Genomic DNA, 17,931 nt, shown 5'->3' with positions numbered 1-17,931 from the left:
TAACGACGATCAGCATAGATAGTAATTGCCTAGATTTTAAATTCAAATCACACATATTACCCCAATTCATGTAAATAAGCTTAATTACCAAGTGCTCTAATATTTCCAATTACTCCTATCGACACAGACAGATTGATAAGTGAGTTGTGAGAAATTATTTAGAATGAAGAAGTGGGATGATGTTTAATTGGGCATCTGTAGAAAAATGGCCGCCGTGTGTAAAATGTTCTGATCGCCGCAAACTTTCTTCACTATTCTGTCGGTTTTTAACCTATCGTTGCCTCCAGACTCAATTTTCTACATTGCACATTAAAGTATGTTTATAGTACTGTGTAATTAATCTTCTCGGTAGTCAGTGCATTAGGATTCCCTATTATAAATGACGTCCTAATAAATGTCAAATGAGCGTTGTGAATTAAAAAGCCGGCAAACCGTTACGGTTGACCCGGCGCTGTAAAAAATTAAAATAAAAGGCTTCGATCCTGCAGGGTTTTCTTCTATTGTGTTTCTGGCAGTTGTGGTGGGAACATGCATGTCATCCCCACACATGTATTTGAGTTAACTGTAAATTTGCTAGTAGAATAGTGATTAGTACGACTGCTTTTGTCAATTGAATTCAGTGCTAGTATTTTAGTACACTAACTAGAACATAAGAGAACAATTCCATTCCAGTTACAATCTATCCACCAAGGCTGGTGCCCTATATTTTGCCAAGATAACATAATTGCATGTTCATTTTAGAAGCACTGTACTTTGTCAATTTTTTCAGATGTTCTTACAAACCCCTACTCTAGCTTTAGTCATGTTAGTGCTCGCTCTATCTGTACTCTAAACAACTAGGCCTAAGAAATTTTGGGCCCTCTATTCTAAATTCCTGGATCCGTCCCTCATAGGCCCCTAATTCTGTTCCAAACTCAATGAAAGATGATGAATCTAGAAACATGATTTGTCTTAATTTTTCACGTGGACATCTGAATGTCTAGATAGATAGTAAATTAGAATTTCGACTAATGCTCATGTTATTGTGAGGTACACTGTCTGATGGTAACATATATTGTTGCGACTTGTCTTTATCACATACTAACCAGAAATCTGATACTGATTTTATTTCAGGGGGTAGTATTAGTGGCCATGGATGAGTCACCTTCGCGGGCGACAAGAAGCCCTAGAGATGCTTCTGCGGCTGCAGATGCCACAATGAAAAAAGGTAGCAGTCCATCGAGCAATACGAGAAAGGTAGGTTTAATCTTAGCTTAATTGTAAACAACCATTAAGATGAAGAAATACCTTCATTTTGTTAAGATTCTAAATTTTTGTCAAACACTGTAAAAGCAAATGGTCTCAATTATACTATTGCAGAGACGTCAAAAACGACCTGTAGAGGTGGAGCCACGCACTCCGAGCAAAAGGTCGAAGGTTCAGCGTTCTCCGTTCCAAAGCCCTATCGAACTCGGTGCTGCGCCTAAAAGTCGTAGCCAGGACAAAGAATTACTTTTCAAGAAAAGCAAATTTTTAGCAGTTCGAAATGAGTCTGGTAAATATTGATCCTTTATCGATGATATTGATCGTAGTTAAACTTTTAAGCCTCTGGCACTTGATTGATGTAAAGCCCTTTTTAGATATAACTTTGTTAGCGGAGATGAGATATTTTCAATAATCTATGTTTCCAGGTGGATTTTACCTCTGTCAAACCAATCAGCATGTACATCGCAATACTCGCAGTTTCAAAGTGCGCTGGCTGTCATTGTCGCAACCGCCTGACGTTTACAAATTAGATTTCTACGACACGACGGAATTGGAATGCGTGATCACCACAGTTCGCATGGATCATGTCTCTAGAGAAACGTACAAGTTACCGGAACGAGAGAAATTGCGCACGGAATTCATACTTCAAAAAGCTCTCAACGTCGAAAATGGGATACAAGTTGATTTAACTGGTATGTTATTCAATTTCAATTTTTTTCATAAGAAAGCATGTTATAAGAATATTTACAAACAGAACAAAAGTAAAATTAAGAAGGCTTTCTTATGAGGGCCAAGCAAAGGCCAAAAGGCCGCTATAGCAAGCACCCTTGAAAAGCAAAAAAAGAAGAGAGAGAGAGAAAAACTAAGAGAGACAATGAAAAATCATCACAGTTATTCATCACAGTTAGATTCGAAGAAAGTATGTGAATATATTCCAACATGTTTGCAATTTTGTTTGTAGAAACTTTTGAAGAAGCGATGAAAAAGCAGGAGTCACAGGACAGCAATGGTATCGTTGCCAGCACCAGTAGCAAAAGTCAGTCTCCGCCTCCAACCCCTGCAGTAACGCCTACGAGACCAAGGAGAACAAAGAGTTAGCATCGAAGCTCCTTTTAAACTCACTTTTCAATGTTGTGACGGTTGATAGTCATCTATATTTATGCTGCTGGTATATTTTCAGAAGGTGGTAAAAAGAAGAAGGCTGTAGCCACCACTAAAGCGACTCCAACGACAAAAGTAACCACTCCTGTTACAAAAACAACAAAAGACAACAAGAAGAAACCAGTCAAAGGTGTTTATCCATGCTTTTAGGTTGAATTTCATATGTTATATGATTTTGAAAGATTATATGATTTTGTATATCTTATTTGTTTCAGGAAAAACTCCGAGTCCTTTGAAAGCAACCCCAGCAACAGCGAAAACGCCTAAAGACCCGAACATCAATTTGACTCCGCGGCCACGAATAAAGGTTCTAGAGAAAGATCCATTTTATGAAAGCAGGTATGAAAGATGGACTTCTGCTGCAGAATTCTGTGGATGATTTCCACACGTCTGGGGTCTTATGTCCTGCATTTTATATTTTCAGGGAAAATGTTCCAGTTGTATCATCATTCATTTCAAGTAAACTACTGTTCAGAGCACTGAAGCTGAGGGACAACAAAATATTGACAAAATTCATCGAAGACTTAGATCATGTTGCTTTGGTATGTTCTTCTTATCTTATATGTTCTTGTCCAGTCTTATGCCAGAGATTTTCATCACTTACAAATTTCTATTTCAGATTAATCCTCAGTACAGCATTCAGGAAAAAGTAACGCCCCTACAAATCGCAATCAGAATGGAAAATCACAAGGCTATTGAATTATTGTGGAAAGCATCTTATGATGACGACCGAAAACGCGTAAAATTACCCACAAATATACTATCTACACCGAGCACTGGGCGGTTAGTGTCTCCCTAAATACCAGTTTCTTACACAGGGTGGCGCCACTGACCTGGAAAACCTAGAAAACTCGGGGAATTCGGATAATGCTATTGACCACATGTTTCTGAAAATTAATGATTTTGAACCTAGAAATTTCTCAGGGGATTTGTAAATTGGCGGAAAGTGGCCACCCTATTAAACAGGTGTAAAGCTGGGTGACCCTCTGGCATATCAATATATTGACTGGGATATTGTATGTATTTCTAGCTATGATCCAAGATCTCTCGGAGTTCCACGTGTGCGAACTCTAACTGTTGGACGAGGATCTAAAGAGGGTAATGCCGCTCTTACAAAGGTAATTCATTCATTCATCAATTTTCATTTATGTTATTATAACATAACTGAAAATGTGTCATGTGTAACATTTGTTTTTCTGTCTTATCAGGATAACATGATGGATATTGATCTAGAAGAATCCCAAATTCTTGTTGATGCAATCACTCATGATATCAGCAAAGATACATTAGACGTAGCTTTGGCCCAGTCATCAGATGGAGAGAATATTGTAGGTTTAATTTTTTAATTCATCATCATTAATTGGACATCTGACCCAAAACTAGTGGAAATATGTCGCGACATTTATAAAATTCCATTTATTTTTACAGTACATGGAGGACATTCTTACAAATAACATAGTGAATGTGATTCGAACTGGTAATCGGAAACTAGCTGCTGCTTTGGTTGCTGATGCTATCAAAGCGGGCCACGGATTCAATTTCTTGCACATCGAGGTATTGAAAAATGATGACGAGCCTCTTTCACCGGCGAAATCTCCGTCTGTGAAGAAGAAACCTTACAATAATGATGGGGTAAGTGGAAAAACATGTACCCTTTGATCAGTCTTACCTACTGACCAAACATGTCTTCTTTGCTATAATTTGTATTATTTCAGTATTTGACATCTATATCATTTCTGTAAATTTAGATCACTCCGATTCATTGCGCTTGCATCAATCCAAATGCCAGTTACTTGACGACTCTAATGTCCATACTTCCCGAGTACAATATCATGGATAAGAAGCACTGGAGACCGATTCACTATGCTGCAACTTGTGAGGGTCCCGGTCCAATGGAGCTTCTCCTTCAAAGGTAGTTTATATTTCAGTCTGTTACCGGACAGATGATCTGTTTTGTGAAATATGCGGAATATTTTCAGATCCGTTAAACTTTGATGTTTCATTTGTATTTAAGGGGTGTGAGTGCTGATGAAATTGAGACGCAGGGAAACACGCCATTGATGATTGCGTGCAAGTACGGCCGTGCTCATAACGTAGAGGCTCTCCTTAAAAAGGCTAAAGCAGGTTTGTAATGTTTGATAGTAAGGGCCAAGATAGAAGTTTTGAGACATATTTTGGATGTTCTCAGTGGGAATCCGTATTCTGAATGACAGATGATCTAAACTAAAATAAGGCTGAAAGTGTTACTTCTATTTGTTGTACATAGATGTGGCAGCTCGACAGAAAGGAAACAGTCCAGAATTAGATGACAGATTTGGTATTGGAGGCGTTCATAAAATGGACAGGTCGGGTAGATGTGCTATTCACATGGCTGCTGAGAATGGTCATTTGGTAAGCCCCGCGATTTAGAATTTGAAAATAGTCTTTTCGGTAAAGATTTGACCTTTGTCATGTTTGTATTCTAGGATGTCGTTCGTACTCTTCTAAAGCACGGAGCCGATGCAAACAAGGCAGCATCAGCAGCTCGTCACAAGATGAATTGTTTACAGATCGCGGCAGCTCGAGGTGATCTAGCCATGGTACAGTATCTCGTACAATCAGGAGGAGCCATAGTCGAATTCAAAGGTTAGTATTCAAACAGAGGGTGACCGCTTACTGGGATTCGGGGAAAAAGTCGGGGAATTTTGTTAAAAAGCTAAAATAAAATGGAAATTTGTTGAGTGTAATCAACCTGTGTCCATCTATGCTTTATGTATATGACGGTTAATTGATTGGATTCTTAGCAGAGGGGGAAACAGCCTAGATGTGAGGGAAAAATTAAATCACATAAAATGGCCACCCTGTTAAAGATGTTTGTTAACTTTCCTGTTTGTGAGGAATTTTGCTAATTCTCTTTTGCTTCTGCCGTTGATTTTCAGATCGTTTTAAACGTACGGCTCTTACGCACGCGGTGATGAACAATCACACGAATGTCGCGTCTTACTTGGTTCACATCGGCGCCAATCCAAACCACGCCGACTCGTCCGGTAATACTTGTATTCATTACGCCGTTGCGTATGGTTCGTATTTCGGGCTGAAAGTTCTTCTCGATGCTGACGGCGACCCCAATGCAACCAATGATTGGAAGGTTTGTTTTGCAGCTTTATTACAATCAAAAATAACTACCAGGCCATCCCAAAATAATTGTCTTTTTGTTGTCAAATGGGATAAGTAATTAAACAGACTCTCGACGTTTCTAAATCCCCTAATAATCTTTTCTTGTTTTGTATGGCAAGTATCCATCACTGATTTGCTAATTAACTATAACTCTATACAGTGAGTTCCAAGTGTTCTGCTTGTCCATAAAAATCTTAACTATTTGTGTTTTAGTTAAATCCGCATGGCGTTGCATTCATGAAAGGCAATACCGGTCTTTTGGAGATGCTTCTCAGCAGACCTGGAGTCGATATTAATTTCAGAGATGATGATGGTAAACAAACTGACAATTTATCTACTTTGAATAAGCACTGAGATATTGAATTACTTATTACTATAAATGACTTGATGCAGGTATGACGCTGTTGATGTTGGCCGCTGGTAGTCCACTTGAAGATGATCTACTTGAACAAGTCGAGTATCTGATTAAGGAACAGAAAGCTGATAATACTTTGTTAGATGTTTCCGATAATAATGTGGTACGAAATATCCCAAGAATTTATTTGACCAACTAGGATTTTACTAGCTAGAGTCTGTACTCTTGAGTCTAAATGTGGTCTTTTTGTTGATTTCAGTTACATCATTTGGCTATCAACCATGTCGGATATGGGGTAAGTATTCCTTTAGTTATGTATTATTGGCATACAAATATGTATTCAAACAACATATTGCCGCATGTGATTGTTCTTTTCAGCTGAATGAAAAAGTCCTTAAGGCTAAAGAAGTGTCTTTGAAAATGGCTGAAATTTTCATTGAGAATGGAACTTCAGCTACTCAAATCAATAATGCAGGGAAAACACCAACAATGTTGGCTTTATACACCGTAAGATATTCTTGTGCCTACTATACAAGTATAGTTGTTCATTATCGATAATCTATATGATTATGTCTTGACTTTAGGGTAACGCAGGACTTGTGAAGCTGCTGATTGAAAAAGGTGGCTCCGTATCTACAACTACCGATGAAGATGGATGGAATGTTCTTCACCATATGGCGCACCAGTCAACATCTGCTGATATGATGCAGCTACTCGAGATTCTCATGCAGGTACTATTAAAAACGGAAATCATTACTATACTAGAAATGATAACTCTGTCATTTGAAGTATCTCTGTGAATTCATGCATATTAGCTGTTTCAAGTGTAATTTCACGCATAATAGTGCTTATATCCTTATTTTTGATTTCTTAAAATCGGTAAAAAAATTTGTAGGTGGATGGAAAAGAAGCTGGAAGTTTCACCTCTCTGAAAGATATGTCAAAGGTCGTTGATAATTCTGGTTATACACCTTTATTGCGAGCCTGTGAGGAATATTGCCAATTCTCTGTAAGTTCTACAGTTCTGTATCTTGGCTTGTTTGAGTGTTTTGTTTCAATATTTCCGAATACCGGGCATTATAAGATCTATGTAATTATTTGTAGCCCGATTCAGAATTATCAGAAGAGGAAACGAAGCAGGGTCTTGACTGTGCCAGGGAATTCATCAAAGGTCTCATCGATTTGATGGGTGCCGATGTCAATAGCGTCGTCGGTGAAAAGAAATTCAACGATGAACCAGTACCACTGAAAGAAAAGGAGAGATATGTTGACAATGGTGTGTCAATGCGTAAAACTGAAAAACTTGTGGTTTGAGCCTCACTGATGCTTTGTATCAGACATGTTACATTCAGTCTTATTGATTTTGTTGTTTCAGGAAAAATGTCGGCAGTTCACTTCATGTTACAGCAGAATGAATCTGAGGGTGAATTGTACGGTGAAAAGCGTCCCGGTTTAGAGATGATTTTGCGTTATCATCCTCAGTTAGACACGTATGCCATTCAAACCGGTCATACGCCTCTTATCGATGCCATTCTGTTAGGAAATAGTACTGAGGCTTTGCTTCTTGTATGTATAATTACATCATTCTTTACTTATCAGAATTAGATTAAGAGCCTCAAATGCGCGGAATAAAACTGATCGAGTTGAATGTTCGTTTCAGATAGAACACGGGGCCTCAGTAAATATGAGTTCAATAGATGAGGAAGAAGATGGAAAGTCTTCACCTCTTATATTTGCTGTCAGGTAGTAATATAATCATCTATTTTCTGGTCAATCACTCATCTGTTATTATTAATTAGCTAAGCTTACGGAAAGCTGCGTTATACAGTCAAACTTACTTAACTCTTCCACTGCTGACTAATTTATCCCCGAAAGTGCTTGAGATAATTTGAAAATTGCACCATTGCGTTGTGTATTTCGTATATTGATATTTTATTTCATCAAAATCGTTTCAGAAACAATCTTCCAGATGTAGTAAAGGCGTTGGTCGCGAAAGGCGCGAACGTCAATGCACGAGACTGTCGAGATCAGTTGACTGCGTTGCACGAAGCCGTCGGAGATGTATCCGACATCGAGTCGTCGTTATCAATGATAAAATGTCTTTTAGAGAACGGCGCGACGATCGACGCCGTGAATAATAAATCACAAACACCTCTTCACTTGGCTATATTGTATAACGATGGAGGATCGGACACCCCGACCGACATCGTCGAATATCTCATCGAACAAGGCGCCGATTTGTCAAAAAAAGACAAAGAAGGTCGACTTCCATTACATTTTGTCTTCATACAGGATGCTGAGTAAGTTTACCTTAGAAGTTATTGATCTTTCTTTATCATATTTATCTGCTTAATGTGGGTGACCTTCAGTGGACCGAAATCTCTGTGGATTGTAACATGTATTTAAATTTCTAACAAAATTTCTGAATAACTTCTTTTCACTCTATCAATCAGGGCGGCCACTTACCTAGAAATTAGGGGAAAGTCTTATCATTGAAAAAGTCTGGGTAAATTTGTTGAGGTTGCTAGATTGCACGTGAAATCAAACAGTTTCCATCTATGTCTTACTTATTGGACAGTGTAAATTGATTGGATTCTTAGCAGATCATGTCAGGGAAAACAACATGCATGTCAGGGATTAGTCAGGAGGAGAAAAGCAGGTCAAATAAAAGTGGCCACTCTTGTCCTGTCAATCTGTTCTTGACTTATGTTTAAAGTCCTTTATACGGAAGTTTTCATTTTGAAATAGTACATTGTAGTACATGTGTATTTTAGGGATGATAACACGGCTCATATGGATCCGATTGAGTTATGCGGTGCAGTAACGATGAACATGAAACCGGGAGACATAGATTCGCAAGATCTAATTGGCAGCACACCTCTACACCGAGCAGCCTTACATGGAGCAATGGTTTGCTGCATGCATTTGTTACAGAGAAAAGCGGATATCAACCGTAAAGATAAGAATGGCAATACCCCAGTAGGTCTTGCAGTATTGGCGGGTCACAAAAGGTAGGCTTAAAAATGATAGACCACGTACATGAATATTTCATGTTTACGATTTAACTATCGGATCTATTTCTTACCATTTAGTTGTGCTGTAGCACTCATTCAAAAAGACGCCAATATCAACGTTGACGTTATTCATGCTAAGGACAGTACTGACCCTCCTAAAGAAGTAATCGTATCCCAAAAACAGGTAAGAAATTGAGGCTGACAAATAGTGGGGCTCAGCTGTGTTAAAGGTCTGATTAACTTTATAAACTGACTGAATACAAGAAATATCCACCTTACATTAAAATACAATGTTCTCATCGATTCTCATAGATTGATTCACCATCCAAAGAATCCAGGTTGAAAAAGACTGATGAGAAAATATTAGTTTGGAAACCTCTCAAGCAAACAGACATTTCAAATGTATCGACTTTGTCATTGTTCCAGGTAATTTGATTTCTGTACTTTCAATTTGATTTCAGCTCTAAAATGCCTAAAAACCGTTTCGATGAATTCACAGTGTTGCTGCAAGTATGATATCTGATGTATATTTTTCAGGCGATTGTAAAGAGGGATTGGCAAGGGGTTACATACATATTACTTGATCAGCTAAAACACATGGGCATTTCATTAATCTTTTGTGTTGAGGTTAGTATTATTTATTGATAGATGTTGTATCAACGTCTCCTGTTTTCTAAGTCATATTTTACGGTAATTCACGCCTGATTTCAGTCAGCACTGCGCGTACATAAGTATCACCTCGCGATGAGACTCATGAAGAAGGTGAAGGATGATAAAGAACTGACTGGATCGAGCATAAATTCTGATCGTCAAAATTTACTTCACGTTCTGGCGTATACGTCTACTTCATTGGATAGAGAACTACAACTGAAGGTATAGTTGAAATTCAAATTATTTGGCAGAACAACCGTACAAGGCGATCTAGGTAACGGTCTTTATTTCGATCTGGTTGAAAATATTTCAGGTTGCAGAAATTCTTTGCAATCGTGGCATCAATGTCTCTTTGAAAGATAAACACGGATGTTCGCCACTAACATATGCAGTGTTGAAACATAACGAAGAACTCGTAGAATTCATTATCAGTAAGTGAAGAGTTCGGAATTTTAAGATTAAGAGGATGCTCTGGTTTTTCACGAGTTGCCTTTCGTTATATTAACAGATAAATCTACTGAAAGTGTTATTACTGAAGAAGATAATTATGGTAGAACTCCACTTGCGGTAGCATTCTGGGATCTAAAGCAGCATTCGGAACAAACTCGTACAAAACCCAGAAGGTGAGTAATGTGATAATTACTAATAGTTCATTCGATTTTATTACTGGGGCTACTCCGGTAACATAAACAAACACTGTGGGTTTTTGGACATAAACAAACGATATACGAGGGAAATCCCATAATAATTCAGCCAAAGATGAAAAGTTTATGGATAGAAGTGAATGTATATATATATATACATGTTTATATCGAGCAATGTTTCGGCTAAAGACATACTATCAGTATGCCTGATGATGGCTAATAGTCTTTAGCCAAAATGATTGCTTGAGAGCGTTCCTTCAATTTACTCCGGGCTCGCCAAGTGGAAATAATTCACTGTGAATTATCTGTATTCCACAACTTAATGCACGCGTGAATCATATTTTCAGACAAGCAATAAAACCACAAGAAAAACACGAGGCGACCGACGAAGAAAAAACGGCAGTAAACATCTGTAAAAAACTCATAATGAAAGGTGCTAATGTAGACATTCTGTGCGACTATCCGTTCGTTAGTATGGACGTGTTCGACTCAGTCGATCAGTGCGCGTTCAGTCGTGATTATCATCAGAAAACGGGCTGCGTTCGCGTGTCGCCGCTCGTGTCAGCAATACGCTGGAGACGATTCGCGCTCGTTAAACTACTACTCGATCTCGGTGCCAGCATCAACTTCGCTGACGAAACGAAAATGACACCAGTTATGCATGCCGTGCGTCAGGTAAAATTACATCTCTTACGATTCAACTCATAACCTGATAAATTGTTCGCTTACATCAGTCAATCCTCCATCATACAATGTGATTTTGCGGTCGAAATTAAGGCGTTTTGAGCTAATTTCAACAGATTTATTGATTCATTTTCTGCCTCCGAACGAGTTCATGATGTAATTATATGTTTATTGTTTCTCATTTCAGAATGACATCGATATTTTGAAGCTTTTATTAGATCATTCCTATTCCATGACCGGCCGGTTTATGATGAGACGGGCATCTTCGGCATCGTTTAGAGGTAATTCATACTTGTGTCCTATTCTCACATACTCAATGTATTTTGACAAGCAGGTTTAAGGTATAATTTTTCAATGTTTCCAGTGAGGCGATTTATGTTGAAGAAAGCTGAAAGTATCCTAGCTGGAAAAGTCAATGATTTGAAAAGTGAACCAGTGGCAGCGGCAGCAGCAGCAGCAGCGGCGACAGAAGAGCAGGAAGAGATTGATGATGATGGTTTGTATTCATTTGTTCTTTACTACTGAAAATAAATATGATACTATTGCAGGCAGCTGCAAAGTTATGATATTTTAATGAACGGAATTTGGAATTGTTTTTTCAGACATAGACTTGAATTTTGAGCCATTTACGAAGAAAAGTAAAGTGGATTTGAACGTTCAGGACAAACAGGGTTGGACTGTTATACATCATTTAGTGTGTCCTCTCGATGACGGCACGTATGACAACGTGGAGCTATTGAAATTGCTCGTAGAGAATGGCGCCGTCATGAACACCAAGGATCGAAACGGCCTCACACCACTTGATTACGCTTTAATCAAAGGAGCTTCGAACCTAGCCAAGGGGCTACAAAAACTTGCTGGAATCAAGAAGGATAAATGGGTAAGTTAGCTCTGAGCTGAACTATTTCCTCATATTCTAAGTAATGTTCTTTCAATTTGTTTGTACTTGATTTTAGGATAAGCCCAGTGTTGAACCGTTAGGTGTCACTGAAATCATGCCTCCAAATGGTCGTGTGTATAACTACCAGGCTGATGCTGAGGCGATGTTGCAACAATTGGAAACTAACTCCATGGAAACTAACGAAACTGTGACCATTTGTCCCGATCCAATGAGTGGCATGCAGAAAAATGGGTACGTTTTCAAAATGGATTCAGCATTTTCCTTGACGGTGTACTGACGTAGTAGAAAGAAACCTGTACGTCTGAAAATTTCTCATGATAAAATTTCTTCTTTGTGATTTGCAGTGAAGTTGTTACGGATGATGAACAGAATATTCCGTTTGATACGGTTCTTGTTAAAGTTGATGTGCAGCAACACTTCGGGCTTTATGTATTCTATAAAATGCAGGTATGAAATTGAAACATGGAGAGATGTAAAATATATTGAGTATAGAGCAGTATTGTTAAGTGATATGCATTATTAGAATGTGGTATTGATTTTACATACCAGTAGATTTGAGGCTCTAAATGATTTACCTATTTATACTTGGTTACTTTAGGTTATTCATCAGCTTGGAAAGGACATGTACATTTTGATGACTCGTTGGGGTAAAATTGGTGACCCTGTTGGCCAGTATCAGCAAACGCCATTCCCCGCGAAAGAACCAGCTATCAAAGAATTCCACAAAGTTTTCAAAGAGAAAACTGGCAATGACTGGAATAATGTTAAAAGGTCAGAAATAAAGCTGATAATAATCTGATTATGTTGCAAAATATCTATCAGGTAATGTGCTTATGCGCTGGTTCTCAATTATTATTTTTTCAGTTTCACAAACCATCCAAAGAAGTACCGACTCATTGCTAGAGAGGACCAAGTTCCAGGACAGAAAGTTAGCAAAGTTAAATTATCCCTCCAGTCTGATGTGAAATCAACCCTTCCCGACCACATTCAAGAAATATTCAAAGAACTGGTCAGTATGCCTAATGAACCTGTAGGGTATCTGCATACCTGTATATCCATGTTGGAAATGACGTAAATGATGAGCACCGGAAATCATGGCGGCAATAGACAATGTATTTCTTTTTTTAGACAAATATAAATATGCTGTCCAAAGCTCTCGAATCATTTGACATTGATGAGGACTACATGCCTTTTGGTAAAATAAAAAAAGAAGCTCTTCTTAAAGCCAGAGAAATTCTGGAACATATCAAGTAAGTGTTCATTTCATACAGTATGTCAGGGGAACTATAAACATGGTTTAAAAAGTTCTTTCGTTTGATGAGAATATGTTGTCGGTTTTTTTTCAGGCCACTTCAGGAAAAAATTGCCCATCATCATCGACAGGAAACACAGAAACTAACTCGGGAAGAATGCCATCAGATTTATGAGGAGGTTTGTTACATCTATAGCACTTTGAAATATCTTGCACATAGAACGGCTAATACTTGAACGGATGTTCACATATTTTCTAGATCGCCAAACTGAGTAATGATTATTACCATTTGGTTCCGACGAATAATTACGAGTACACAACAGTGAGGCCACTCACTAATGACAGCCTCATTCGTGACCAGGTCCGTAAAATTACCAACTTACTCGAATTAGAACAAGCTGGAAAGATGTTATTGGCAGCGCAATATAGACAGAAAGGTGTGTTTAATTGACTGTTGAATGTTATCGCAGAATAATATCGAGTTTTCACATCGATCAATTCTTCCGATGAATTTTATGATTGATATATGATCTTCGTTTACTCGAATCAGAGATGAATCCATTGGATTACATTTACCAGTGTATGGGATGCACAATTCAGCTCATGTCTGAAGATGATCCGAAATCGCAATACATTCTCAAGTATATCCACAGTAGTATGCCAGGTATATATCGATGTTCAGTTGTTTGAATTGTATTTTCATTTGAGCCTCTATCGCGTTATGATATTCTATTTCTGCGTTTGTTACTTGCAGCTAGTAACGTGGAAGCAATATATAAAGTCAGCCGTCAGGGTGAATCGGAACGGTTACAAAAATGCGGCCGCAATAATCGACACTTACTCTGGCATGGAAGTAGTTCAGCTAATCTGCTCAGTATACTCACGCGGGGATTGCTCATAGCTCCTCCTCAAGTTGGCAGCACCGGAGCCATGTTCGGAAAGGTATGGATGTGATCACGAATATACGCGTGAACTCGCCATGTAAAAACGAAAAAATGTCTCTACAAGGACATTCAAATATTTATTTCATTGTTTCTCTCATTAATTGTCCTCTTCAGGGTATTTATCTGGCTGACACATTCAAGAAGAGCTCATATTACTGCCGTAATTATAATGAAGAATCTGATACCCAGTTTATGTTACTTTGCGAGGTAGATATACGAATAACATTCATTTTCATTCAATAAATGGAAGTAGTTTGATATCGTAGGTTAATCAAGATGTAGATTTTAGTAGCCGTTCGGGTGTTTTTGAACTAGCTGGTATATCATCCTCGCTTGCCAGGTCCGGTATCACTCCCGAACTCGCTTCCACCAGCCCCCTTGCCTCACGAAGCGTGATTTCATTACTGGCGCTGTTGCGCATGACATCATATATCGATTTGCGAAATACTTCCTTGTTCGGTAAAACGTTCGCTGATTGGTCCATTTAACGGGAAAACCAATAGAAGCCTAAAGTCGTTTATTACAAGCGCTGTGATTGGTACGACCGGATTCTGGTCGGCTAGTAACGACTCCAACGAGTCGTGAGGTCAAGGGGTTCGGCGAACAGCTTTAGTGTAGTGGGTTCGAATCCCTTGACGGGTGAAGATGCTGGTATATGTACCAGATGGCGAAATCTTATCTCCAGAAGTTCAAAGTTACGTTACTAAACTGTGACACTGGCTTCTAAATGTTTTCATACAATTTGACATTGTATGCATATGATGTTTTCAAGGGTGCTCTCGGAAAGATCAAAGAATTTAAACAACCTTTAGATGATGAATCTGAAATACCGAAAGGAAATTTTGACAGTATCAAAGGCGTAGGACGTCAAGAACCCAACCCTTCATTTGATGTTACCATAAAACCGGGTATGTTTTAATATTAATGCTAATGTACGGTTGATTTAGGAGCCAAAGGTGAACTCGGCTTAATAAAGGTATTTCGGCTAGACAATCATGCTATAAAAACATTCTGCTTTTATTCGCAGGAATTGTGATGCCAATGGGAAAACTAATCGAACAAGAGAACAATGACTGTTACCACATTCTCGCGTACAACGAGTATATAGTATATGATGAAGCCCAAGTGTGTCTAAGGTACATCGTTCAATTCAAGAAGTAAACAACGTCCCAACGATTTTAAGCAGCCGTACGAAAGATAACGCATGGAAATATGGAAAGGGTGAATCTTGTTTTTCATGAGGTGTGAGTGTGTGGTGGTTATCCGTCAATCATCGACATCAAACATTATCATCTACTCATTATTCATCATTGTAAAAAATATTCGCAGAGAAACTTATCTCGAAAAAGCCGCCGCCGCCTTCATATTCCATACATTCAACTGCAGAAAGATGTAAATAATTAATTGTTCTATATGATATGCATATAATTGTATGTAATGGTGAAAAAAGTTGCATGGAGTCATTCGTATTTCATATATTCCATCCATATTACTGAGATAAACTACGATTGTAGTTGCTTATTAATTCGGAACTGTGCATAATATTATGACTTCATTATTCAAATATTGCGTCGTACTGAAATAACTTAATATGAACTCATGAAAAAAAACCGTTTGTCTCATGGATTTGGTTTTGTGATTTAGCTGTGTATCTCTGGATATTTTCACTAGAGGCTTAGTACATACTGTGTAAACGATGATGTAACGATGAGAAAATTTAACAAAAAGCGATTTCAAATTTACTTATCTGATTATGTGAAGAATCTTACTGCGTAAGTAGCTTATAGTGAGGTATTCAATAATGATACCTCTGCGCATTCATTGTATCTTATATACAAAGTCTTCAGTAAAAGTGACCGGTGACATTTCAATAGACTATGAATATGTGGAGGTGATTCTTGTGCGTAGACGTGTGTCTGAATTATTATGACTGATATCAGATACTCTTATGACGATTAAGAATAATGATTTCGAACAACTCAATCACGAAACATAGATTTCGAACCTAATTGAATTTACGGCGCATATGGCTGTTATTTCAGATTGATTTTACAATGTGTTGGATGATATTTGATCTATTCATAATTAATTCATGTAGTCTGATCAGATCAGATGCATAGCATTGTATTTATTTCATGCTGCCTTCGTTTTGATAAATTTCAGGGTAATCTTTTACATTTTACACTATTTTCGCCACTGAGCTCTTTTCTCAGATTGGCTACGTACTTCATTAAATGAATGATCATGAAATGAATGAATTGACATTTGGAAGAAAGATAATCATGAATTTCCGGTATTAAATTTGTTGATTTTTCAAACCTTAAAAAGGTCAGGACTATTAATGCTTGCGTCGCTCGTAGAAATTGATATACACCATGCTTGTTTACAGGACATGCAGGCCCATCTCTATAGCTGTTGAAGTCCCAATTTCACAATACCGGCACTCGAAATTTAAGTCAAATCTAGCTGCGTGTGGGTTGGCCTGGCATGCTTGTTCGTATTTTAACGGTTATATTTTACGCACATTTCATCTACATTATTCATTATACATTGTATGAGGACATATTCAAACATTATTCATATATGATTGTTTTTTGCAGTAGTTAGCCCTGTATAGAAAAATCATTCGTTGTTTTAACATTTTTTAAAGATTTTAATATACATGACGTAGATGTATGAGTAGGAGTATTTTAGAAAAAATCGGTCTTTTTATATTATTCATATTTTCTCTTCATCGAAATTGGAAAATTTGTAAGATTGGGTAATAATGCACTTTTTGAAAATGTTTGAAAGCTTTTAGGCTACTACGTTATTCTAACCCATATCCACTTTTTTGGGAAAATTCACTCGAGCTTAATAACTTGTAATAGTAGGTTTTTGCACTTAACCTAAAAATTGTTCTTTATGCACTGCATAAGTCAATAATTTCATCTTGACCCGCATTACAATTCATTCATGAAACCAGCATTTTTTTCGGTTGACTGATGCTAGGTATTTATCCATATTTTGTATAAACATAAGTTGGTCGTTGCTCATACATGCGTGTGTGGTGCATCTGTCTCTGTGAGCATGTGAATAAAATGATATTTAAAAAAGAAAACCTACATAAAACAATGATGCGTATTTTCTGATGTATTTTACAAACGAACTGTATATTAATGAGCTGTTTTGTACTATTAAATGCATGGTAATGATAATGTAAAACAAATATTGTGTTTTAATGTGCTCTATTATTCAGTATGGTAGTTTTAATGATATAATGATTGTATTGTCTAGAATGCTTGCGAATGTATATGTACCGTTTTAGTACCTACAAATACGATCACGTGTAGTATTGATTACTACCTGATTACTGTTCATAAACATTAGTAATGATTAATGATGGTTTAATGGTAATAATAGTAAAATATAATACTACTGATAGGTGTTCGTGTAATAGATATTCTAATAGTTGCTACTCACTTCTATAATCATGATAAAAACAATAATTAGTTGTACATGTATGATTGATTCACACATACAATAAATAAAATACGTATGAAAAGTAAAAAATGAAATACATCAAGTCTTGTGTATCCATAGCCTCTGATCAGTCCGTTTTGATGGATAGTGTTGTATAATGGGCCATTGTGTTTGTAAAACGTTTAAAATTGTAAAAAATCTACCAGTCTCCAGTCAACTGATCCCGCACAATTCATAGATTTTTTGGGTCTATCGAACTCGGTTTGTGCAAGTAATGATAATACACCCACGATATACCGCCCACATCGGTGCAGAACGATTCTGGCGGTATAGAGAGTATGGCGGTATATCGGGGATGTTTTACTATGTATTTGTACTGAGATATACATCGAGAAAGCCTGGCAGTAGGCGGGTGACGGTAAATGGGAGGGCGATATATTGGGGGTTGACTGTATGGTCTTA

General features: G+C 37.6%; 1 protein-coding gene across 1 annotated transcript; it reads left to right on the top strand.

Moving 5' to 3' along the window:
* Positions 1 to 216: 216 nt before the first annotated feature.
* Positions 217 to 17,541, top strand: LOC141911085 (poly [ADP-ribose] polymerase tankyrase-like). The gene is made up of 50 exons (XM_074802049.1): positions 217 to 314; positions 1,114 to 1,236; positions 1,360 to 1,534; positions 1,671 to 1,937; positions 2,207 to 2,338; positions 2,426 to 2,536; positions 2,622 to 2,745; positions 2,831 to 2,948; positions 3,026 to 3,189; positions 3,437 to 3,524; positions 3,615 to 3,734; positions 3,835 to 4,038; positions 4,155 to 4,318; positions 4,421 to 4,530; positions 4,673 to 4,797; positions 4,872 to 5,031; positions 5,325 to 5,533; positions 5,776 to 5,875; positions 5,956 to 6,080; positions 6,177 to 6,212; positions 6,296 to 6,424; positions 6,502 to 6,648; positions 6,813 to 6,926; positions 7,022 to 7,193; positions 7,293 to 7,483; positions 7,578 to 7,660; positions 7,873 to 8,217; positions 8,692 to 8,928; positions 9,010 to 9,115; positions 9,244 to 9,357; positions 9,469 to 9,558; positions 9,643 to 9,804; positions 9,896 to 10,013; positions 10,091 to 10,205; positions 10,574 to 10,901; positions 11,098 to 11,191; positions 11,275 to 11,406; positions 11,513 to 11,790; positions 11,867 to 12,042; positions 12,156 to 12,258; positions 12,410 to 12,582; positions 12,676 to 12,820; positions 12,940 to 13,061; positions 13,158 to 13,242; positions 13,323 to 13,500; positions 13,614 to 13,727; positions 13,818 to 14,005; positions 14,122 to 14,214; positions 14,780 to 14,915; positions 15,035 to 17,541. The coding sequence occupies exons 2-50, from the start codon at positions 1,132 to 1,134 to the stop codon at positions 15,166 to 15,168; spliced, it is 7,239 nt and encodes a 2,412-aa protein (XP_074658150.1). The 5' UTR covers positions 217 to 314; positions 1,114 to 1,131; the 3' UTR covers positions 15,169 to 17,541.
* Positions 17,542 to 17,931: the final 390 nt, after the last annotated feature.

Source organism: Tubulanus polymorphus, chromosome 1 (assembly GCF_964204645.1).
Source record: "Tubulanus polymorphus chromosome 1, tnTubPoly1.2, whole genome shotgun sequence".
Classification (NCBI taxonomy): domain Eukaryota; kingdom Metazoa; phylum Nemertea; class Palaeonemertea; order Tubulaniformes; family Tubulanidae; genus Tubulanus; species Tubulanus polymorphus.
This window is presented reverse-complemented; position numbering and strand designations above follow the sequence as displayed.

What these genes read in the sequence shown, in the direction of transcription:
- LOC141911085 (XM_074802049.1), top strand. Translation starts at nt 1,132, where the DNA reads ATGGATGAGTCACCTTCGCGGGCGACAAGAAGCCCTAGAGATGCTTCT. An exon ending in GTAATGCCGCTCTTACAAAG is followed by an intron (nt 3,525 to 3,614) that starts GTAATTCATTCA and finishes CTGTCTTATCAG; the next exon opens with GATAACATGATGGATATTGA. An exon ending in ACTCGTAGAATTCATTATCA is followed by an intron (nt 10,014 to 10,090) that starts GTAAGTGAAGAG and finishes TTATATTAACAG; the next exon opens with ATAAATCTACTGAAAGTGTT.